The 25,486-nt window shown below is 43.4% G+C and overlaps 2 protein-coding genes across 2 annotated transcripts; both read right to left on the reverse strand.

The window, feature by feature from the left end:
- Positions 1–3,769: 3,769 nt before the first annotated feature.
- Positions 3,770–7,020, reverse strand: LOC116987169 (immunoglobulin lambda-1 light chain-like). Its single transcript, XM_033043045.1, has 3 exons — positions 6,975–7,020; positions 6,532–6,879; positions 3,770–4,338 (listed from the first exon to the last, which is right to left on the reverse strand). The coding sequence occupies exons 1-3, from the start codon at positions 7,018–7,020 to the stop codon at positions 4,016–4,018; spliced, it is 717 nt and encodes a 238-aa protein (XP_032898936.1). The 3' UTR covers positions 3,770–4,015.
- Positions 7,021–20,282: 13,262 nt separating this feature from the next.
- LOC116987510 (immunoglobulin lambda-1 light chain-like) lies at positions 20,283–23,456 on the reverse strand. Its single transcript, XM_033043579.1, has 3 exons — positions 23,390–23,456; positions 22,948–23,292; positions 20,283–20,868 (listed from the first exon to the last, which is right to left on the reverse strand). Exons 1-3 carry the CDS (start codon positions 23,433–23,435, stop codon positions 20,546–20,548), a joined length of 714 nt encoding a protein of 237 aa, XP_032899470.1. The 5' UTR covers positions 23,436–23,456; the 3' UTR covers positions 20,283–20,545.
- Positions 23,457–25,486: the final 2,030 nt, after the last annotated feature.

The following is a 25,486-nucleotide window of genomic DNA, read 5'->3' on the forward strand; positions in this document are numbered from 1 at the left end:
GTTATCTGGAGATAATTCAATATTCATACACACATACCATCTAGTTCTATATAACGCAATCTTCCCGTATCTAGCTCGCCATTTATCTCATTGGTGTCATGGCTCAAATAAATGGTCCATTATTGCCAGATCATCTCAAATGAATTCTCCTTGACTCTCAAAGAATATGTCAATTTCTCCATATTAAAGATGTCTCGCACAATTTCTAACCACTGTTCCTGTTTTGGACGTTTTTCATTAAGCCACTGCCTGGTAATGGCCTTCTTACTTGCTGCAAGCAAAACTTTAATCAAATATGTATCTTTTATTTTTACAATATCTTTAATATACCCCAGATACATCACATGGCAGGTATTTGGGATTTTATAACCCAAGATATTGTTTACAGCTGCATTAACATTTTCCCAGTATGGCCTTATCTTTACACAGTTCCAGAAAATATGCGAGTGGTCTGCCTCCGTACTCCCACACAGCCTCCAACTGTGTTGTTGGACAGCAAGTTGGCTGCTTATAAAAAAGCGAGATAGATTCTTCCAGCAAAATTCTTTCCATACTAGTGAGCTTGTGGAAGGACATAGTGTTTCACACATTTGATACCATTCTTCTTCTGTTATCTGAATCTTTAATTCTGCTTCCTATTTCGTTTTTATGTAGTGCGTTGATTCTCCCCCGCTTCCCATCAGAGCTTGGTAGAAAGCAGAGTTGACCCGAGACCCCTTCTATTTGTATGCATCCACAATCACCTTGATCACATTATTTGAAGTTTCATCTAGTTCTGGCCTTATCTCTTTTGTAAAGTAGTCTCTTAATTGCAAGTATCTAAAAAAATCTTTGTTTTCGAGACCAGACTTTGACTTTAAATCTTGGAAGCTCATAAACTCGCCATTTTCTGAAACTGTATACATTGCCATTATACCTTTTTGTGCCCATTCTTTGAATTTTCAATCATACACCCCTGGCTTAAACTTTGAGTCATATGCGAACCACTTCAATGCGTGAACCCCTCTTTTTAATTTGTATTTTTCCACTACAACATTCCATATTTCTAACGTAAATGCTACTATTGGGTCCATAGCATGTCTCAAAGCCCCTCTCATATATTAGTCTCCCACCAAAATCTGGATCTGGTAACCCTGTATCTCCCTTTCAATTTCTTTCCATCGAGATTCATAATCAGGTCTACACCAACATCATTTTATCCCAGGCTATGGATTTATCTTGGGGGACATTAATTGGGAGAGACTGGAATAAATATAGTAGCTTAGGTAGGATATTCATTTTTACCGTTTGTATTCTGGCACTGAAGTCTAGAGGAAGGGTCGACCACCTTTCAACATCCTTTTTGATGTTTTCTTCAATTTAGTTATAATTAGTTTCAAACAAGTTGGAAAGTGTTTTGGTTATAGTTACACCAAGATACTGCATCGTTTTAGAATTCCATTTCAGATTATATGCATCTCTGATTTGTTGGGATGGAGAATAATTGAATGAAATAATTTGTGTTTTTGTTATATTCAGTTTATACCCTGAGTAGTATCCATGTGTTTCAAATAGGTTCATTAGATTTGGGAGACATATATCTGGTCGTTCAAGAAAAATAATAATATCCTCAGCGAAAAGACCAATTATATGTTCTTTCCCCCCTATTTTGACCCCCTGCATGTCTTCTCTCTGCCTTATTGCTTGTGCTAAGGGTTCAATATACAAAACGAAGAGAGTAGGAGAAAGACAGCATCCTTGCCTTGTGCCGCTCTCTAACTGGATCCTTTTTGATATGTTTCCATTTACCTTAATCCTAGCTGTAGGCTCCTGATATATTGTTTTAATACACCGAATTGCATCTTGGGCAATACCAGCATTTTCACATCAAGCAGTTTACATTTGCCTCCCCATAAATGACAAGAACTGTAAATATACCAAAGGTGCTGCAGATTATGTCAATATTTTTGGATTGATTCAGCATCTAAGAGCAAGATAACTGCAGGGACCACAGAACATCGTCGAATGCAGCGCCAATTCATGCAGGATGAACATTTACTCGAAGCTACATCTTGTGTTATTGTGAGCAGCCAGACAACTTTATTTTACGGTACAGAGATGAGTGCTCCTGCCCACCAGCCCCCGCATTCCTCTGCCAACTGGGCTTCTTTTTCCACAGGTCCCGATTATTTCTGCAGATCCGCTGTAAGCATGTATCAGCCATGATCATATTGAATGGTGGTGCAGGCTCGAAGGGCCGAATGGCCTACTCCTGCACCTATTTTCATTGAAAAAAAGTATCACTAGGAGTTATTCAGTAGCGAAATGCCCTTCGGCCCAACAAGTCCCACCTGCCCGCGGTGGCCCGTATCCCTCTAAACCTTTCCTATCAATGTACCTGTCCAAATGTTTATTAAATGTTGTTATAGTACCTGTTTGAACTACCTCTTGTAAATAAACCACGTGGCGCCGTGGAACTTGCTGGGCCAAATATCCAAGCTCGTATGGAGGTTGAGGAATACTGCGTTGATGAAACACTAAACGCTGACCTGTATTTCCAAAATACCCGTCGCCCATCAAAAGCAAAGGAAGCCTCGCGGAGGTAGGAAAATGGGGACAAAGCATGGATATGTTCGACTTGCAACTGGGTGCAGGATATCAATGTAGATCATCGAAAAGTCTGACAAGAAGTGGATTGAACAGGTAAATTCGATCTGAGAGGTGGTCATAATCCCGGACAAATCCAGCAAAACAAGACTTCGCCATTGGACTCTACATGACTCGCCGGGTCAGGCAACATCTGATTAGAATGGCGAGGCATCATTTCAGGTCGAGCCCCTGGAACAGAGGGGGTAAATGTGTAAAATAGATATGAGGTGCGATACAGCTGGCCAAGTGATAGATCGTTGGATACATGTGAGAGGGGGTTGATTAGCAGCTGGGGGCGGGGGGTTAATTGGCAAAGGCTGTGGGTGAAAAGGAACAAGCAATGAAATCAGCCACAAAATAAGGGGGAAAGGGAGTGAATGATAACCGTGGAGGAAGGGATGGGGTAAAAATAGACAGCACACGTCCCCAACCTGTTATTGTACTACTGGAAATTGACATCGTAGTGGAGAATCTCTCCAGATTGGATTTACCCACATCGGAAGCAGATTTCCCCCAGATTTTCACAATTTATTCCCCCTGTTAAACATGTTTTTTTATTCCCAGAGAAGAACATCCAAGCAGTTGCCATATCCCGAAAGCTGTTTATCCCATTTCTGGGAATCGCGAAGTAACTACTTTTACTCCGGTTAATTGTTGTTGCGAATCCCCCCTTCAAGCCCCCCCTAGCGCTCACCCCTACGAGCCTGAAATGTATTCCTCTCGTTATACTGTTTAAATGTATGACCACTTCTGGTGATTAATGTTGAGCTGATTAAAGACCACGGTAATGCCGCGGTTAACTAATCCGTCAACCCACACTTTTCATCGCGTTTTTCATTGTATAAACACTGATATATTGCGATATTTAGTGCGGATCGATTGGACACATTTGGGTACTTCAAGCATATTAGTGTAATGCCAAGACTGCGCTTCCGTATTTCTGGGATATCCAAAATAGGAGACACGGGTCTGCACCTAATTTCTTCAATCTGGGGGGATACCTGCAAGCGGTCCCTTCAGCTGTCCTAACACATGGATCACCATCAATCATGAAAACGCAGTTTATTTGAAATATAACGAAGTTTCACAAAATGCCAGTTTATACACACTGGCATCATCGGACATTATTGTTTTCATTCTATTGAAGGCAAGGACATTTGCACAGAAAATTACAACGATGCATCGTAAATAGAATAATCTGTTTTATTGCATTAAATGTTACATTATTGTTTTTCAGTTCATCGTAAAATACCAACAGCGCATTCACGGCAACAAAATGCACACATGCTGCGTTTGAACAAATCCCCTGTTAAAGCGAACATTCCATATCTGAATATTGGATTAATATACAAAGAAATGGAGAAAATCGGGAATTTGATCCTGTGAATTAGAGGCAACTGGATCTGGCGATGTTGGCCTTAATCGGGGTTGCCTGGGTTTCGTGTTTAACCACACAGGAGTAAAGATCGTGTGAGTTCCAGTAGGCGGCTGGCAGAGTCAGGTAACTGCTCGCACTGAACGAGTTGTCCTTCTCCTGCTGGACCCGGCTGGTCGCAGCGCCGTCACTTCTCGCAGTGCCGTCCACGGTCCACTCAATGTCCACAGCGCCCGGGTTGAACCCGCTCACCAAACACACCAGGGTGGCTGTACTTTTTGCGGTGACTTCACCCATTGATGGCGCCAGAATGGAAACGGTGGGGGAACGCGGACCTGGAAATAAAGAATTGAAATAAAGACAAATGAATTATTTATCAGTTGATTTAAAAGTCAGAATCGATTCAGCTGGAATGACTCCAGGCAAGATATATGCCGACGATGCCAGGTTTCGAACGCCTGAACTATAGCCATAGATTGGATATGCGAGGACGTTAGTCCTTGGAGTGTAGAAGACCTTAGGGTGATCGCATAGCGGTGTACAAAATCGCGAGGGGAATACATAGGGTTAGCACACGGAGTTTTTTCCCCGTAGTAGGAGAATGAAGAATTAGTGGGTTTAGGTTCAGGGCAACATTTGTTCACATAATGCGTTGACTCCATGGAATGAGTTCCCCAGAGAAGTTGATGAGGCAGGTACAATAACACCATTTAAATAAACATTTGAATTAATACTTGGATAAGAAAGGTTCAAAGAGATATGGGCCTGGCACGCGCAAATAGGACCAGCTCAAGTAGGGCAACCCGGTCGGCATGAAATAGGTGGACTGACGGACTGTTCCACCGCTGCATAACTCCGTGGCTCTATGGCCGTGTACTGGACTGGCTTTACAATTACCGTTCATTTATAAACCTCATTTTATACAGCAGAATCATGATACGTTATTTTTTATGGGGGTATATCCGAGGTTTGGTAAAACATATAACATACGGTTTTCTACAGATCATGGAAACGGGCAGAAAAATGGAATTACAACTTATCCTGGCAGAATGAGCAGCATTTCCAAATTAATGCTTGTTTAAATAGTAATCCCAATTCTATCCCGGAATAGTCTTTAGAATGTTACTTATTAGTGAATCTTCCACATCGTCCAGAAAGTCCATGATTCAATGATGGTGGCGGTCAGAAAAATGAAAGGTAAAACTAAAGAAATGTTTTGGTCAGATTCAAATTCCTTCTGACACATGTCCAGACAGCTCTGGGTTTAACATTCAACATATTCGGACTTTAAAAAACATTTCAAGCTAATGCTGAATTTAAAGACGCTGTACTATTTCCTTCCAATCGTACGATTCAAAGCAATTCAGAAATAACCTCGTATACACGTGTGCCCATTTCTGCATTAATTTATCCGAAAATGGCAAAATGATGTCTCGCTCTTTTGAGCTTTGTGACATGTCGGTCTACCAACTGCCTGCCCATAAAAAAAATCAACAATCAGAGGGATCATGTTTAACAGCATAATGAACAGTCTGCGTTTTCTGCTACATCATACACTCGATGGCAATCGGAGAACCAGCATCAAAATCCCTTGTATGTTCTACAAGAGTCAAGGGTACAAAGAGTCTGACGGCATATCCACACAAATGTGATCAGCTACTGTGGCAGTGGCTCGCTGAACGAGAAATGAACCCGAATCCGGTTCTGCTCTTGTTTTTAATTTCGGAGCTGAATCAGACTTGCAACAATCCTCCACACTTTCGCGTAAAGGGAATTGAAATGCTGCCGTGCGAAGCTTTTAAATATTGTTTTTTTTACCTTTTCCCTGACAATTAGTTTTAGCGCTGTTGTAGGGAGCGCGTGTAAACCTGTCTAAACGCCACTTCAGCCTCATGGTATCATTAAAACGATCATAAATCAACTTCACGCAATTTGCCCTAATGGGTATTTGCAATTTCAAAACTATCCCATTTAAATTCACCGACATCCCTTGCCAAATGTTTATTAACTTTCCTTTGGATGCTTCCAATGATTCTATTTGGCCCACTCTCAGAGTTGGTATTCTCCGTGTCCACAATATACTGTAAGCTAATGAAACTTTGAAGCACAGCTGTCAGTCTGTGAAGGCGTTAAATTCCACGATGGTCAAGAAGCCACGGATAGATGAGCGCAGATTTCCCGGAGTGTTGTAGGGATGGAGGTAAAGAATTATATTTTAAAAAAACAAGTTCACGTAGGAGAAACAAGGAACCGCGAATGTTGGCATTTTGAGTACAACACAAAGTGCTAAAGTAATCCAGCGGATCAGACAGCATCTCTGGAGGACAAAGAAAGATGATATTTCCGTTCGGGAAAGTCTCGCAAAGGTTCCGACACAAACCATTGCCCATCTATACGCCTACCGGAGAAGCTGGCTGACCCGTTCTGTCTACTTTGGTTTAATAGGATCTTTCTATCGAGGATTAATGATGGAAAGCAAAACCCAAGTTCAACGATTTGTTGTTTCACACCGTGAATACTTTACTTACTGCTTAGATTCAGTTTGGTTCCTCTCCCGAAGGTGAATTTGTATGTACTAGTGTCACACACAGCACAGTAATAATCGGCCGCGTCCTCCGATTGCACGTTGGTGATGGTTAAATGCATTTGGTTCGTGGATGAGTCCACGGATCCCGTGAATCTGTCTGGAATTCCGGTGCCTCTGGTGGAGCCTTCATACCACACGAAGACAGGGCTGCTGTCCGGCTTCTGCCAGTACCAGCTCGTGTACCAGCTACCGATGCTGCCCCCTGACAATGTACAGGTAATTTTGACGGTTGTTCCCGGCGAGGTTGATATAGATGGGATCTGAGTCAAGGTAGTCTCCGCGTTTATAGCTGATAGAAATAACAGATAAATATACAGAACCATTAGGAAAAAACACAGCAGAATGTAAAACGATACAGCATTAATCATTCTGCGCTCTACTCACAGTGGAAACAGGTCACCAAGGCGAGAACCCAAACCCATTCAGCCATGTTGAAGGTGCTACAGGAATATTTTGCTGCACAAGCGCGGTTTTGAGCCCTTTCCAAGTTTCTCTTTTAAAGTCTTCAGTCACTAATTATTAATTATTCATGCAAATCTTTATCCACGTGACATCGATTCACTGAATTATTGGCTCGGGGTAAAATGATATTTCTGCAGCTCCAGCCCTTTGGGAGAAATAAATATTCATGTTGTATTAAGTGGGAGGAGAATAGCAGACAACGGTGAACTCAACGACGGCGGGGGGAGGGGGAGAGAAGCTTTGAGACTCAGACGGGAACTGTTGTGTGAGAGCAGGCTCTTAGTTACTGAGTAAACGGTGTCAGCTGTGTTAAATGGTGGGACTGTACAGACTTTGCACTAATCACCTTAAGTTCCCAAATAATTATAAAATTATACATTTGCCCTTTTCCTACAAATAATCCGCAGTCGTGTAATATCGCAAGGCACCATTCCACCACTAGCCCCTTCATTGGATTTAAAGTGTCCACTTTAATGGTGAAATTAAACGGCACAGGAGAGCCTGTTAATATGTCTTCATCGCAATGCGAGAGAACGAGTAGATGTTGATCCTTCAGACGGTCGAATTGAAGGACATGGGAAGAACAATACATCATTAATTAAAGTAGGAATGTGAGGGAGTGAGGGAATGCTGTATAGGGGTAAATGCATGCCATGGAACGGAGCCAGCTGAATGTATTGTGTTATTTTTACTTGGATGGCTGCACGGTAACTCAAATATCACTGTACCATAATTGGTGCGTGTATTTGACACTAAATGTGAACTTGAACTTGAAATCATCCAGCAAATTCAATTAAAATATCGGAAATGCCAGATGTAGACGGAAGCTTTCAACGTAATAATTCAAAAGACAGAAACTACACACGTGCCACAAAAAATAAAATCCAAGTGCATGACACATCCAGATTATCTAAACATGTTAAAGACAGCATTAAACTAAGAGCAAAACTAATTCTATGAGCAAAGATGAATGGAAATCAGAAAATTGAACAGCGAATTGTAAAAAAATATGACGAAGCGTTCAATGAGTATATTAAAGTATTGTTGGACGACAGCTAGAAGTGTTAATGCATGATAGTAAGAATTTATGTCATTTTTATTACAACCTACAGACTGGACAATGAAGTAGGGGATCTGGGGTAAAAGTAAAGGGGAATATGGAGATGACAGAAAATGTAAACTGAAAAATGTCCTCGGTCTGCGCTACTACAGAACACGGACAACATCCCAGAAACGGCTGCAGACATGGAAGTGGAAGCAAGGAACAAACTCACAAAAGTTGCAATCATTAGGAAGTTGATAGAGCCACGGGCTGACAGGGTGTTAAGATGTATTGTATTTCATTCTGGAATCTTAATTCATCCCATTGCAGCGCTGAATTAATTGCTTTGAGTTTTTATTTCAAAACTACCATGGACGTTTCTTGGTGAGCATTTACATTCAGAAAGGAGGAGAGACAGAAATATTGCAAGCTGTTACTAAAACGATATAAAGGGTACTGACAAAATGATCAAGAAGGTCATCTCGCAAAAGTCAAAATGTTGTTGAGAAAGAGAGAACATTCAGAAACGAGAGGTGCAAAGGGGCTTGGGAGTGCTGGTGCAGGATTCCCCAAAAGTTAATTTATAAGTCTGTAGTCTGGAAGGCGAATGCAATACTAGCATTTCTTTCGAGAGGGCCAGAACACAAAAACAAAATACAAAACCGGGGTTGTATTGCTGAGCCTTTATGAGGCACTGGTTGGAACGCATTTGGAGTGTTGTGAACGGTGTCGGGCTACAATCTGAGGAAGGGTGAGCTGGCGTTGGAGAGGGTCCAGAGGAGGTTTACGAGGGTGATCCCAGTGATCCCAGGGGCGACAGAACCCTGATTGGACTGATCCAGGTTGGGGAGGAATCTGCCTACAGACAGGAAGTAACACAACTGGCGTCCTGGTGCCTTCGTAACAATCTGGAGCTCAATGTTCTTAAGACGGTGGAATTGATAGTAGACTTAAGGAGAGCGCCTCCTCCCCTCCTGGATGGAGAGGATGTGGAGTAGATGTTTCGACGAGCGGGGGAGTCCAGGACCAAAGGTTATCGCCTCAGAATAAAAGGACGTACATTTACAAAAGGCAATGAGGAGGAATTTCTTTAGTCAGAGGGTGGTGAATCTGTGGAATTCATTGCCACAGAACGCTGTGGAAGCCAAGTCAATTGATATTTTTAAGGTGCAGATTGATTGGTTGTTGATTAGTAAGAGTGTTAAGGGTTATGGGGAGAAGTCAGGCGATTGGGGTTGAGAGGGAGATATAAATCAAGCATGATAGAATGGCCGGGTAGAATTAGTGAGCTGAAAGGCCAAATTCTGGTCCTACAATTTATGAATTTATGAAGGATGTTTCACCAATTTACCGAAAGGCTTTGAAGAAGTACCATGCCAGGCAGATATAATTTCGAGCAGGCATTTGATAAGGTAAGGAATCTTAGGTTGATATGGTAAATAATGTGGTCATATTGGAGGTAGGGTATTGACATGGATGGTGAACTATATGGCAGACAGGAAACAAAGAGTATGAATTAACGGGTCCTTTTCAGAATGGCAGGCAGTGACTAGTGCCGCAAGGCTCAGTGATGGGACCTCAGTTATTAACAATATATATTAACGATTAAGATGAAGGAATTAAATGTAACATCTCCACATTTGCTGCTCACACAAAGCTGAGTGGCAGTGTGAGCTGCGAGGAGGATGCTATGAGGTTGCAGGGTGACTTGGATAGGATGCGTGAGTGGGCAGGTGCATGGCAGATGCAGTATAACGTGGATAAATGTGAGGTTATCCACTTTGGTGGCAAAAACAGGAAGGCAGATTATTATCTGAATGGTGTCAAATTAGGGAAAGGGGAGGTGTAACGAGACCTGGGTGTCCTTGAACATCAGACACTGAAAGAAAGCTTGCAGGTGCAGTCGGCAGTGAAGAAAAGCGAATAGCCTTCATAGCGAAAGGATTTGAGTATAGGAGCAAGGTGGGCCTACGGCAGTTGTACAGGGCCCTAGTGAGACCACACCTGGAGTATTGTGTGCAGTTTTTGTCTCCAAATTTGAGAAAGGACATTCTTGCTATTGAGGGAGTGCAACGTAGGTTCACCAGATTAATTCCCGGGATGGTGGAACTGATATATGGTCGAGTGGGCTTATATGCACTGGAATTTTGAAGGATGAGAGAGGATCTTATAGAAGCATATAACATTCTTAAGGGATTGGATACGCTAGATGCAGGTTTTACTTCGGAGTCACGTGAGTGACTACGTGTAGAACCCTGCCAGGACGCATGCGTGCCATATCGTTACACGCATTGCGAAACGTCAGACGCGGTGGAAGGACGTTCCCCCGCAGCGGCAGTTTAAAAGCCGCAAATTGCAGGTAAGGGTTTACTCTACGATCTTTTTTGTTTCCTTTCCCAAATACAGGTAGGGAAATGGAGAAAACAAAGAAGACAAGGGCTGCGACAAAGCTGGTGAGGGAGGACCGCGGAGCAGCGGGCAGCCAGCAACAGCAGCCGAAGGCACTTGGATCACCCGTAGTGGGATCAGCTGTGCCCGATGTCGCCTCCGCACCGGCCAAATCCACGCGGCCGGGCGGCAAGGCTAGACGGAGGAGTCCGACTTTGAACCACCGTGGGCGGCCAGCGACCGAGAGCGCTGGAGCCGAATGGAGCGGTGTATGGAGCATTTTCTCCAACGTGACAGACTCCGGGAGATGGAGTCGGGTCACTGTGGGCCCTATGATAAACCCACAGCAGTACCTTTTCAAGGGCTGCACAGTGTTTCTACCTCATCGGAGGGGAGCACTGCGGGTCAGTTCTGGGCTGACCTGGAAGAGGGGTCCGCAGAAGAAAAGACAAGTGTGCATGGGGTGCGAGAAAAAGAGAACTTACTGGACATGGTGGCCAATTTTATACAGCCCGAACAGACTGGACAAAATCTGGAGCCAAAGCTTGCTGCCAGTATAGACTACATGTCTCTAAACCAGTTACAAGAGCAGGCTGTACTGGACACCACAGGAAGACACCTGGCACCGGGCAATTGCATATCTCTGAACGTTCCAATAATTAACAACTGTATATGGAAACATATTGGAACAGGAGTCAGGAGTATGGATGTAAAATTGCAAAAAGGACTGAAATTACTGACCGCGGGGATAACAGCATTTGCCCGTAAAGTGGATGACAGGGATATGTCCCAGGACCAACAAGATGCACTGGCACTATTCTGCAACACCCAGCATGAAATAAATAACATCAGGAAAAGTGCCATTCAACCCACACTGAACCCAAAATTCGTGGGACTGTGCAAACCTGGGACCACGAAACCACCCATACTCATGTTCGGAGGCAACCTATCGAAGCAGGTAAAAGAGCTCGATGAGGAAGCCAAAACCTTGGGATTAATAAAAGGAACACCAACAAAAACCCACTACAGCCAAAGACAGCATCCCTACGCACCCACCAGCAGAACTGGTGAAAGCTCGAAGGCACGGTATTTCAAACATGAGTCTTTTTTAGGCCATGGCCCAGGCCGGCCTTCTTGGAAGATGTGGGGAACCCCAACGCCAACCAAACCGAAAAACCAGACACCAGCGCAACAACAACAGCGGAAGAACTACAAAAAGAAGTAAACCTGCCACTGGTAACAATGGAGGTAGGTGGGTCTGGTTTGAATACCTTTATTTGTCATTCAGACCTTTCGGTCTGAACGAAATGCTGTTGCCTGCAGCCATACATGTAATAATAACAAAACACAATAAACACAAATTAACATCCACCACAGTGAGTTCACCAAACACCTCCTCACTGTGATGGAGGCAAAAGTCTTAGAGTTACTGTCTCTTCCCTCCTCTTCTCCCTCTGCGCCGAGGCGATACCCCACCGGGCGATGGCGGCCCGGGGGGTGGTCGAAGCTGCCCGCAGCTGTTGCAACGGGTGCTCCGGAAAACAGGCACCAGCCAGTGACCTGCGAGCTCCCGACATTGTCCTCCACCGGCCCGCGGCCGAGCCCAGGATCCAGGTCGCCGCCGCCTCAGCCGCCGTAGCACCGTCTCCGCTCCGCACCGGGCCGCCCACAAGGCAGCGTCTCAGCCCCGCACCAGGCTGCCCCCACGAGAGCACCTTCCAGCCGGGAGCCGGTCCGCCCACACGGCAGCGTCTCAGCCCCGCACCAGGCTGCCCCCACGGAAGCACCTTCCAGCCGGTAGCCGTGCCGGCCGCACAGGAGTGTCTCAGCTCCGCACCAGGCCGCTCGCTCGGGAGCGCCTTCCAGCCGGTAGCCGTGCCGGCCGCACAGGAGTGTCTCAGCCCCGCACCGTTCCCTAAAATATATGGAGAGCATGGAGGTTGGGTGGAGACTACACTGGTTTTTGAATGCATGGAGCATGTTAACAACCGATACTTACATCTTAAGCAGTATCCAGGGATATACAATAGAGTTTATACACAAGTACAGCCCTCCAGTTTAACATATACCGAACCGAGTGTTCGTGCTCTCTGATAAAGAAAAATCTGAGGCACAAGCTGAACTGGAGCGGTTTTACACAAAAGGTGTAATTGAGATAACTCAACACGAACCATTAGAATTCGTGTCCAATATTTTTACCAAAACCAAAAAAGATGGTGGTTGTCGCATCATCGTCGATCTGACAAAATTGAATACATTTGTACAATATATTCACTTTAAAATGGAAACCTTTGTTACTGCTAAACAATTAATTTCCAAAGGTTACTTCATGGCCAGCATCGATTTAAAAGATGCTTACTATACAGTACCTATACGAGGTGACCACAGATGTTACTTAAAATTCAACTAGAAGGGGCAACACTGGCAGTATAAAGCACTGCCAAATGAACTATCATCAGCCCCCAGGCTGTTCACAAAAATTTTTAAACCAGCCCTAGCATTTCTACGGAAACGTAAACACATGGTTATGGCATATTTAGATGACATACTCATTGTGGGCATAACTTTGGAATTGGCCATACAAACTGTAACAGCCACAAAACAGCTATTTGAAAAACTGGGATTTACCATCCATCCAGTTAAATCTAAACTAACACCGTCCACTACTATGGACTATTTGGGATTCACCATTGACTCAGTTCACATGACGGTGACAACACCTAAGGGAAAGGCTAGAGATTTAATAGAGGCTTGCAATAACCTAATTGACATCAGAAATCCATCCATCAGATTGGTAGCAAAAGTAATTGGTAAAATGGTGGCTGCTTTCCCAGCCACACAATTTGGACCTCTACATTACCAAAACTTACAGAGAGCAAAAATACAAGCGCTCAAAATTAATGAAGGCCACTTTGACAGACCTATGAGACTACCAATCCAAGCCAAAACGGAACTAAAATGGTGGATAGACAACATCTGGCTTTGTTCCAACCCAATCATTGTCAATAACCCTTCCATGGTACTACAAACTGATGCCAGTGCACTTGGGTGGGGAGCCACCAATACCATCACCAGCTGTGGAGGTAGATGGACTGCACAGGAGGCATCTTTCTTACTCACACTGGGCATAAACTACTTGGAAATGTTGGGTGCATTCCGTGGCCTTAAGTCATATTGTACTGGGACATGTCACCAGCATGTTAGACTACAAATAGACAATACCACCGTGGTAGCATACATCAACCACATGGGGGGAAACAAATCGATATCATGTGACAATCTGGCTAATTCAATTTGGCAATGGTGCATCCAGAGAGATATTTGGATATCAGCCACTTACCTACCAGGAAGACTAAATTTAGTGGCAGACACCAGGTCACGCACATTTAATGAAAACACCGAATGGATGTTGAACAAAATAGTATTTGCTGATATTACAGCAAAATATGGAACATCAGATATCGATCTATTCACATCCAGACTAAACAACCAGATACCAAACTATGTTTCATGGGAACCAGACCCTGGGGCAGCAGCGACAGATGCATTTTCGCTGCATTGGGGGAAATTGTTTATTTACGCATTCCCTCCTTTCTGCCTCATCAGTCGGGTATTAAGGAAAATACAACAAGACTCTGCATCTGGTATTTTGGTAGTACCCGATTGGCCTACACAACCATGGTTCCCAGTGGTACAAAACATGGTGTTAGAACCATGTATTACCATCCCACATAGACCAGACTTATTGCTACATCCCGTAACCGGGGATAGCCACCCATGCCATAAATGTTTGAACCTATTAATTTGTAGAGTTTAAAGACACCACTTCCACAACTGGGACTAACGGACCGAACAACGAACATGATCTCAGCGGCCCAAAGACAATCAACTAAAAAAACAGTATCTGGTCTACATCAGGAAGTGGGAAATGTACTGCCATAAGAACAACATCACCAACAGAAACATGAACATCCCGTCTGTTCTGGAATATCTGGCAGGCCTCCACAATGATGAGGGGCTCAGTTACAGTGCCTTCAACAGCGCCAGAAGTGCCCTGTCGACTAACATATGGCAAGGGACAGAGCGTTACACTGTAGGGACTCGCCCTCTGGTAACTAAGCTCATGAGGGGAATTTTTAATACTAATCCCCCAAAAACCAGGTACTCCCAAATTTGGGATGTAAGCATTGTCCTGAAGACGCTCAGGAACTGGTCTCCAGCATCAGCTCTGTCCCTACACAGACTAACTTTAAAAACAGTCATGTTAATGGCATTGGTCACGGCACAGAGGGTTCAGTCACTGCATAAACTTAGACTGGACAACATGACCTCCTCACCTGACAATATTACATTCCACATCTACGAGCTAGTTAAGCAGAACAGACAGGGATCAGCAGGCCTCAATATACAATTTAGGTCATACCCTTCAGATGACCGTCTCTGTATAGTTAGACACCTGTCATTATACATAGAGAAAACAAAAATCCAAAGAGGCAATGAGAAGGGACTTCTGATCAGCCACAAGCAATCTCACAAAAGAGTGACGGTCCAGACCATCTCGAGATGGCTGAAACAGGTGCTTACACAGGCTGGGGTGGATACTAACATTTTTAAATCTCATTCCACCAGGGCTGCAGCTACATCGGCAGCAGTACAATTGGATGTGCCCATGGACCAAGTCCTCGAACCAGCAGGATGGTCAGGGGAAAGAACATTCCAATTATTTTACAATAAACCAGTAATGAAATCTGGAACATTTGCAGAAAAAAATTTAAGTTCTGTAAATTAATTCAACCCATAAAAGGGTTATAATTTGTGTTAATAAATTTTATGATGTCAATGTCGAATTCATGTCCAAATTATGTTAACACTATTCCTCCTACAGTCAAGGCAGACGTGATGCATGGACTCGTTTCCACGGCATGATTTCACAGAGCTTTAAAATCTTCACGTAGTCACTCACGTGACTCCGAAGTAAAATCCTGTTTGCAACTGTCTTCACGTTTGTCCAAAAAAAAAATTAAAGGTTCTCCCGGAGGTAATATTCTCAATATTCACATTCAGTACCCACGGGCATTTTGGCCAATTATTTCATTCTCCTCTATCCCCATACCTAGTAGTGTTCTGTACCAACAGCAATATATTCACATCAACAATCGTGATAGAATAGGGACTTACACGCAGGAGAGGGAGAGAGTATTCAGCGAGCACTTCAAACTTCAATATGACAGTAGAATGAACAGATGAATGATGGATGAAAGTATGAGCTGGTATATTTTGCCTCGTGTGTAGAGGGGGGGGGGGGAGGGGGGGGGCAATGTGGGTTCATAGTGCGAAGGAACCGAGGGACTTTGGGTTCGTGAGCCCACATCTGCCAAGGTAGAAAGATATATCGTGAGAGCAGTGAGCAAAACCCGTGATATATGTGAGGTTTCAAAGAACGAAGTATTGAGTAAGCGGAGAGGTTAGTTCTCAAGCTTTGGTTAGACCGTAGCAGTATCAGAAAACTGTGAAATACGAATATTTTTATGCAGTGAAAGATTCCTCCAATTCGATCCCTGCAAAGGTGAAGGAAGCGCAGATAAGCAATGGTTTCAAACCGAAATCACATCACTACGAACGCAGAGGCCTTGACCACATATCCAGACATATTTCAACAGGGAAGGTGTGGAACTATGCTAAGTGTCTAGAATCTTTCAAAAGAAACATCAGTTTGTATGATTGATTATTACAAAACAACTGGATCCCAAATATATTCTTCAAGGGGGAAATAATCCAATTATTGCTGGTCTGGCCTGTACGTGAGCTCAGACACAATATTGCGTTTGACCCATTTCAGAATTGGCCGAGTTGCTTGGATGTTATTTTGTCCGAACTCTTTTTTTATGACAATGTCACTATGAATTGCACTTACGAGGAAAAATATTTTGTGTTTGTTTCTCCAAGTACATTTGAGCATTCAGTAAGTTTATTGCCTCCGTCTTTTTTTACTGTCATGTGTCAAAAGTTAAAGCCGGTCCACACTTAGTATATTCACATCCACACGCAAATGAGTAGGCATTAGATGGGTTTATGGGCTTGCACATTATCGTAATATTGCTACAGTGATAATTGACCATTTGTCCTATCTACGCAATAAATGAAGTTTATTTCATAACCGATGCGATGCTGCCACATACTGTTGCAAGACTGTACGGCACAGAGACGAACATTTGGGCAATACCAGCATTTTCACATCAAGCAATTTGCATTTGCCTCCCCCTAAATGACAAGAACTGTAAATATCCCAAAGGTGCTGCAGATGATGTCGCTATTTTTGGATTGGTTCAGCATCTAAGAGCAAGATAACTGCAGGGACCACAGAACATCGTCAAATGCAGCGCCACTTCATGCAAGTTGAAAATATACTCGAAGCTACATCTTGTGTTATTGTGAGCGGCCAGACAACTTTACTTTACGATACAGAGATGAGTTCTCCTGCCCACCAGCCCCCGCATTCCTCTGCCAACTGGGCTTATTTTTGTACAGGTCCCGATCATTTCTGCAGATCCGCTGTCAGCATGTATCACTTGGAGGAAATCTGTAGAGAAACAGCCCTTCGGCCCGACAAGTACCACCAGCCCGCGTTTGGCCCGTATCCCTCTAAACCTTTCCTATCAATGTACGTGTCCAAATGTCTTTTAAATGTGTTATAGTACTTGTTTGAACTAGCTCTTGTGGCAGCTCGTTCCATACACTCACCAACCTCTGTGCGAAAATGTTGCCCCTCAGGTGCCTATTAAATCACTCCCCTCTCGCCTTAAACATATTTCCTCTACTCTTTTACCCAGAGTAGCAGAATCAAGAACCAGCGGTTGTGAACTGCGATCCATCCACTTGTGATCGAAAAGCATAGGAATTGTTCCCAATTATATTGTTATTTACGAATGATCTGCATTCAAATAAATGTAATTTCATAAACTTTCCAATCATTTATTTACTTAATATTATGTGAGACTTGTACTACCATTTATTCTGTGAAATTAAATCTAACCGGGAATGAGAGATATTTCCCTCTGGGTTTTCTTCCGGAAAACAACCAAATTGGCGAACAAATGAGAATTTTCACGAGAGATTCCAGGTTGTTACACAGACTTATGAGTTGTAAATGCAGTATATGATGGATATAACAACTGGTGAAATGTACTAAAGTACAGTAATGCAATTGAATATATATCACAGTAGCTTGCAGTCGAAGCACCTTTAAAAGATATAGATCTATAAAATGATTCTCGCCTAATTTCATTGAAACCCCCATTATTCATTTCACCAGACTAACTACCTCAATAGGAGAAAAAATTGTAATAAATAGCTGATCAGACACAAATAATAACTCCCGGTGGCTCAGCATTTCAACTCCCCCTCCCATTCCCAATCCGACCTCTCTGTCCTGGGTCTCCTCCATTGCCAGAGTGAGCAACACCGGATATTGGAGGAACAGCACCTGATATTCCGCCTGGGTAGTTGCGTCCGGATGGCATGAACATTGAATTCTCCCAATTTTGCTAGCCCTTGCTGTCTCCTCCCCTTCCTTAACCCTCGAGCTGTCTCCTCCCCCCCCCCCCCCCCCCCCCCCCCCCTCCCCCCTTTTTCCTTCCTTCTCCCCCCCCCCCCCCCCCCCCCCACCCCCAATCTGAAAAAGGGGTTCGGCCCGAAACGTCACCTATTTCCTTCGCTCCATAGATGCTGCTGCACCCGCTGAGTTTCTCCAGCATTTTTATGTACCTTCGATTTTACAGCATCTGCAGTTCCTTCTTGAACACAAATAATATATCAACTGGAAAGACCATTCTGGACCTAAAAGCATCCATGGCTTTAACTATTTTCATTATTGGTGTCAGTCTTCACCTGGCAAATCCCAAATCTCTGTAATTTCACCCCAACATGTCTTCATCTCACTACTTTGTACTCCTCCTTGTAGCTGACCTCAAAAGCCATCTCTGTTGACCAAATTTTAGACCCCTACTCTTTTTTTTATTAGGAAGTGACATATCCTTCTGAAACTGTTGCAATTTTATACATATATTTCAAATTTATTTATTTTAAAGGTAATTTAAAAATGTGGATTATTGGATTCAGGTTTTCATTGGATTCACCATCTGACACAATTGAAAGTGGTACAATTTTAACATGTAAATTGTCCTTCTTGCCTGGTCTGACCAACCTACTGCCACAAACTGCATTGCAATTCCACTGTACCAGAACCAACATAATCTCACCAAATACAGCCGGAACGTAGAAGAGCCTACCATTGATGTGAACATTAAAACCATGAAACAACGGGATGAGTTTCAGGATCCCGGGTAGAACCATCGACGGATCTGCCACTGGCGAGCACCATTGGTTCTAGAGTAGGGAAGAGATGTCGTTGGCGAATATAGGTTCGTGGGGAGGGACTATCAGCAAGATTATTGTTCCTTGTTCCGTGGAACCTGCTGGGCCAAATATCCAAGCTCGTATGGAGGTTGAGGAATACCGCGTTGATGAAACACTAAACGCCGACCAGTATTTCCAAAATACCCGTCGCCCATCAAAAGCAAAGGAAGCCTCGCGGGGGTAGGAAAATGGGGACAAAGCATGCATATGTTCGACTTGCAACTGGGTGTAGGATATCAATGTAGATCATCGAAAAGTCTTACAAGAAGTGGATTGAAGAGGTAAATTCGATCAGAGAGGCGGTCATAATACCGGACAAATCGAACAAAACAAGACTTCGCCATTGGACTCTACATGACTCGCCGGGTCAGGCAACATCTGATTAGAATGTCGAGGCGTCATTTCAGGTCGCGACCCTGGAACAGAGGGGGTAAATCTGGAAAATAGATATGAGGTGTGATACAGCTGGCCAAGTGATAGATAGGCGGATACATGTGAGAGGGGGTTTGTTAGCAGATGGGGGTGGGGGTTAATTGGCAAAGGCTGGGGGTGAAAAGGAACAAGAAGTGAAATCAGCCACAAAATAAGGGGGAAAGGGAGTGAATGATAACCGTGCAGGAAGGGATGGGGTGAAAATAGAGAGCACACGTCCCCAACCTGTTATTGTACTACTGGAAATTGACATCGTACTGGAGGGTCTCTCCAGATAGGACTTACCCACATCGGATGCAGATTTTCTCCAGCCAGAGTACATCACTTTTCACAATTTATTCCCCCTGTTAAACATTTTTTTGAATTCCAAGATCCAAGCAGTAACCATATCCCGAAAGCTGTTTATCCCATTTCTGGGAATCGCGAAGTAACGACTTTTATTTCGGTTAATTGTTGTTGCGAAGCCCCCCTTCAAGATGTTGTTGCGAAGCCCCCCTAGCGCTCACCCCTACGAGCCTGAACTTTATTCCTCTCGTTATATTGTTTAAATGTATGACCACTTCTGGTGATTAATGTTGAGCTGATTTAAGACTACGGTAATGCCGCGGTTAAGGAATTCGTCAAACCACACTTTTCATCGCGTTTTTCATGGTATAAACACTGATATTTGTGATATTTTATGCGGATCGATTGGACACATTTGGGTACTTCAAGCATATTAGCGTAATGCCAAGACTGCACTTCCGTATTTCTGGGATATCCAAAATAGGAGACACGGATTGGCACCTAATTTCTTCAATCTGGGGTGGGGGGGGGGGGGGGGGGGGTATGTGCAAGCGGTCCCTTCAACTGTCCTAACACATGGATCACCGTCAATCATGAACACGCAGTTTATTTGAAATATAACGAAGTTTCACAAAATGCCAGTTTATACACACTGGCATTATCGGACATTATTGTTTTTATTCTATTGAAGGCAAGGACATTTGCACAGAAAATTACAACGATGCATCGTAAGTAGAATAATCTGTTTTATTGCATTAAATGTTACATTATTGTTTTTCAGTTCACCGTAAAATACGGACAGCGCATTCACGGCAACAAAATGCATACGTGCTGCGTTTGAACAACTACCCGGTTAAAGCGAACATTCCATATCTGAATATTGGATTAATTTACAAAGAAATGTAGCAAATCGGGAATTTGATCCTGTGAATTAGAGGCAACTGGATCTGGCGATGTTGGCCTTAATCGGGATTGCCTGGGTTTCGTGTTTAACCACACAGGAGTAAAGCTCGTGTGAGTTCCAGTAGGCGGCTGGCAGAGTCAGGTAACTGCTCGCACTGAACGAGTTGTCCTTCTCCTGCTGGACCCGGCTGGTCGCAGCGCCGTCACTTCTCCAACTGCCGTCCACGGCCCACTCAATGTCCACAGCGCCCGGATTGAACCCGCTCACCAAACACACAAGGGTGGCGGTACTTTTTGCGGTGACTTCACCCATTGATGGCGCCAGAATGGAAACGGTGGGGGGACGCGGACCTGGAAATAAAGAATTGAAATAAATACAAGTGAATTATTTATCAGTTAGTCCTTGAAGTGTAGAAGACCTTAGGGTGATCGCATAGCGGTGTACAAAATCGCGAGGGGAATACATAGGGTTAGCACACGGAGTCTTTTCCCCGTAGTAGGAGAATGAAGAATTAGTGGGTTTAGGTTCAGGGCAACATTTGTTCACATAATGCGTTGACTCCATGGAATGAGTTCCCCAGAGAAGTTGATGAGGCAGGTACAATAACACCATTTAAATAAACATTTGAATTAATACTTGGATAAGAAAGGTTCAAAGAGATATGGGCCTGGCACGCGCAAATAGGACCAGCTCAAGTAGGGCAACCCGGTCGGCATGAAATAGGTGGGCTGAAGGACTGTTCCACCGCTGCATAACTCCGTGGCTATATGGCCGTGTACTGGACTGGCTTTACAATTACCGTTCATTTATAAACCTCATTTTATACAGCAGAATCATGATACGTTATTTTTTATGGGGGTATATCCGAGGTTTGGTAAAACATATAACATACGATTTTCTACAGATCATGGAAACGGGCAGAAAAATGGAATTACAACTCATCCTGGCAGAATGAGCAGCATTTCCAAATTAATGCTTGTTTAAATAGTAATCCCAATTCTATCCCGGAATAGTCTTTAGAATGTTACTTGTTAGTGAAACTTCCACATCGTCCAGAAAGTCCATGATTCAATGATGGTGGCGGTCAGAAAAATGAAAGGTAAAACTAAAGAAATGTTTTGGTCAGATTCAAATTCCTTCTGACACATGTCCAGACAGCTCTGGGTTTAACATTCAACATATTCGGACTTTAAAAAACATTTCAAGCTAATGCTGAATTTAAAGACGCTGCACTATTTCCTTCCAATCGTACGATTCAAAGCAATTCAGCAATAACCTCGTATACACGTGTGCCCATTTCTGCATTATTTTATCCGAAAATGGCAAAATGATGTCTCGCTCTTTTGAGCTTTGTGACATGTCGGTCTACCAACTGCCTGCCCATAAAAAAAATCAACAATCAGAGGGATCATGTTTAACAGCATAATGAACAGTCTGCGTTTTCTGCTATATCATACACTCCATGGCAATCGGAGAACCAGCATCAAAATCCCTTGTATGTTCTACAAGAGTCAAGGGTACAAAGAGTCTGACGGCATATCCACACAAATGTGATCAGCTAAGGTGGCAATGGCTCGCTGAACGAGAAATGAACCCGAATCCGGTTCTGCTCTTGTTTTTAATTTCGGAGCTGAATCAGACTTGCAACAATCCTCCACACTTTCGCGTAAAGGGAATTGAAATGCTGCCGTGCGAAGCGTTTAAATATTATTTTTTTTACCTTTTCCCTGACAATTAGTTTTAGCGCTGTTGTAGGGAGCGCGTGTAAACCTGTCTAAACGCCACTTCAGCCTCATGGTATCATTAAAACGATCGTAAATCAACTTCACGCAATTTGCCCTAATGGGTATTTGCAATTTTAAAACCATCCCATTTAAATTCACCGACATCCCTTGTCAAATGTTTATTAACTTTCCTTTGGATGCTTCCAATGATTCTATTTGGCCCACTCTCAGAGTTGGTATTCTCCGTGTCCATAAAATACTGTAAGCTAATGAAACTTTGAAGAACCGCTGTCAGTCTGTGAAGGCGTTAAATTCCACGATGATCAAGAAGCCACGGATAGATGAGCGCAGATTTCCCGGAGTGTTGTAGGGATGGAGGTAAAGAATTATATTTAAAAAAACAAGTTCACGTAGGAGAAACAAGGAACCGCGAATGTTGGCAGCTTGAGTACAACACAAAGTGCTGAAGTAATCCAGCGGATCAGACAGCATCTCTGGAGGACAAAGATAGATTATATTTCCGTTCGGGAAAGTCTCGCAAAGGTTCCGACACAAACCATTGCCCATCTATAAGTCTACCGGAGATGCTGGCTGACCCGTTCTGTCTACTTTGGTTTAATAGGATCTTTCTACCGAGGATTTATGATGGAAAGCAAAACCCAAGTTCAACGATTTGTTGTTTCACACCGTGAATACTTTACTTACTGCTTAGATTCAGTTTGGTTCCTCTCCCGAAGGTGAATTTGTATTTACTGTTGTCCCACACACCACAGTAATAATCGGCCGCGTCCTCCGATTGCACGTTGGTGATGGTTAAATGCATTTGGTTCGTGGATGAGTCCACGGATCCCGTGAATCTGTCTGGAATACCGGTGCCTCTGGTGGAGCTTCCATACCACACGAGGACAGGGCTGCTGTCCGGCTTCTGCCAGTACCAGCTCGTGTAGCTACCGATGCTGCCCCCTGACCGTGTACAGGTGATTTTGACGGTTGTTCCCGGCGATTTTGATATAGACGGGATCTGAGTCAAGGTAGTCTCCGCGTTTATAGCTGATAGAAATAACAGATAAATATACAGAACCATTAGGAAAAAAAACACAGCAGAATGTAAAACGATACAGCATTAATCATTCTGCCCTCTACTCACAGTGGAAACAGGTCACCAAGGCGAGAACCCAAACTCCTTCAGCCATGTTGAAGGTGATACAGGAATATTTTGCTGCACAAGCGCGGTTTTGAGTCCTTTCCAAGTTTCTCTTTTAAAGTCTTCAATCACTAATTATTAATTATTCATGCAAATCTTTATCCACGTGACATCGATTCACTGAATTATTGGCTCGGGGTAAAATGATATTTCTGCAGCTCCAGCCCTTTGGGAGAAAGAAATATTCACGTTGTATTAAGTGGGAGGAGAATAGCAGACAACGGTGAACTCAACGGCGGCGGGGGGAGGGGGAGAGAAGCTTTGAGACTCAGACGGGAACTGTTGTGTGAGAGCAGGCTCTTATTTACTGAGTAAAAGGTGTCAGCTGTGTTGAATTATGAATGTAGAGACTTTACACTAATCCCCTTAAGCTCCCAAATAATTATAAAATAATACATTTGTCCTTTTCCTACAAATAATTCGCAGTCGTGTAATATCGCAAGGCACCATTCCATCACTAGCCCCTTCATTGGATTTAAAGTGTCCACTTTAATGGTGACATTAAACGGTACAGGAGAGTCTGTTAATATGACTTCATCGCAATGCGAGAGAACGAGTAGATGTTGACCCTTCAGACGGTCGAATTGAAGGGCATGGGAAGAACAATACATCATTAATTAAAGTAGAAATGTGAGGGTGAGGGAATGCTGTATAGGGGTAAATGCATGCCATGGAACGGAGCCAGCTGAATGTATTGTGTTATTTTTACTTGTATGGCAAGCACGGTAACTCAAATATCACTGTACCATAATCGGTGCGTGTATGTGACACTAAATGTGAACTTGAACTTGAAATCCTCCAGCAAATTCAATTAAAATATCAGAAATGCCAGATGTAGACGGAAGCTTTCAAAGTAATCATTCAAAAGACAGAAACTACACACGTACCACAAGAAATAAAAATCCAAGTGCATGACACATCCACGATTATCTAAACATGTTAAAGTAAACTAAGAGCAAAAAACATTTCTATGAGCAAAGTTGGATGAAAATCAGAAAATTGAACCGCGAATTGTAAAAAAATATGATGAATGATTCAATGAGTATATTAAAGCATTGTTGGACGTCAGCTAGAAGTGTTAATGCATGATAATAAGAATTTCTGTCATTTTTATTACACCCTACAGAGTGAAAATGAAGTAGGGGATCTGGGGTAAAAGTAAAGGGGAATATGGAGATGACAGATAATGTAGACTGTTATTTTTCATCGGTCTGCACTACTACAGAACACGGACAACATCCCAGAAACGGCTGCAGACATGGAAGTGGAAGCAAGGAACAAACTCACAAAAGTTGCAATCATTAGGAAGTTGATAGAGCCACGGGCTGACAGGGTGTTAAGATGTATTGTATTTCATTCTAGCATCTTAATTCATCTCATTGCAGCGTTGAATTCATTGCTTTGAGTTGTTATTTCAAAACTACCATGGACGTTCCTTGGTGATCATTTACATTCAGAAAGGAAGAGAGACAGAAATATTGCAAGCTGTTACTAAAACGATATAAAGGGTACTGACAAAATGATCAATAAGGTCATCTCGCAAAAATCAAAATGTTGTTGAGAAAGCGAGAACATTCAGAAACGAGAGGTGCAAAGGGGCTTGGGAGTGCTGGTGCAGGATTCCCCAAAAGTTAATTTACAAGTCTGTAGTCGGGAAGGCGAATGCAATGCTAGCATTTCTTTCGAGAGGGCCAGAACACAAAAACAAAATACAAAACCAGGGATGTAATGCTGAGCCTTTATCAGGCACTGGTCAGACCGCATTTGGAGTGTTGTGAACGGTGTCGGGCTCCAATCTGAGGAAGGGTGAGCTGGCGTTGGAGAGGGTCCAGAGGAGGTTTACGAGGGTGTTCCCAGGGATCCCAGGGGCGACACAACCCTGATTGGACTGATCCAGGTTGGGGAGGAATCTGCCTACAGACAGGAAGTAACACAGCTGGCGTCCTTCGTAACATTCTGGAGCTCAATGTTCTTAAGACGGTGGAATTGATACTTTAGGAGAGCGCCCCCTCCCCTCCTGGATGGAGAGAATGTGGAGTG

Source organism: Amblyraja radiata, chromosome 25, assembly GCF_010909765.2.
Source record: "Amblyraja radiata isolate CabotCenter1 chromosome 25, sAmbRad1.1.pri, whole genome shotgun sequence".
Lineage (NCBI taxonomy): Eukaryota > Metazoa > Chordata > Chondrichthyes > Rajiformes > Rajidae > Amblyraja > Amblyraja radiata.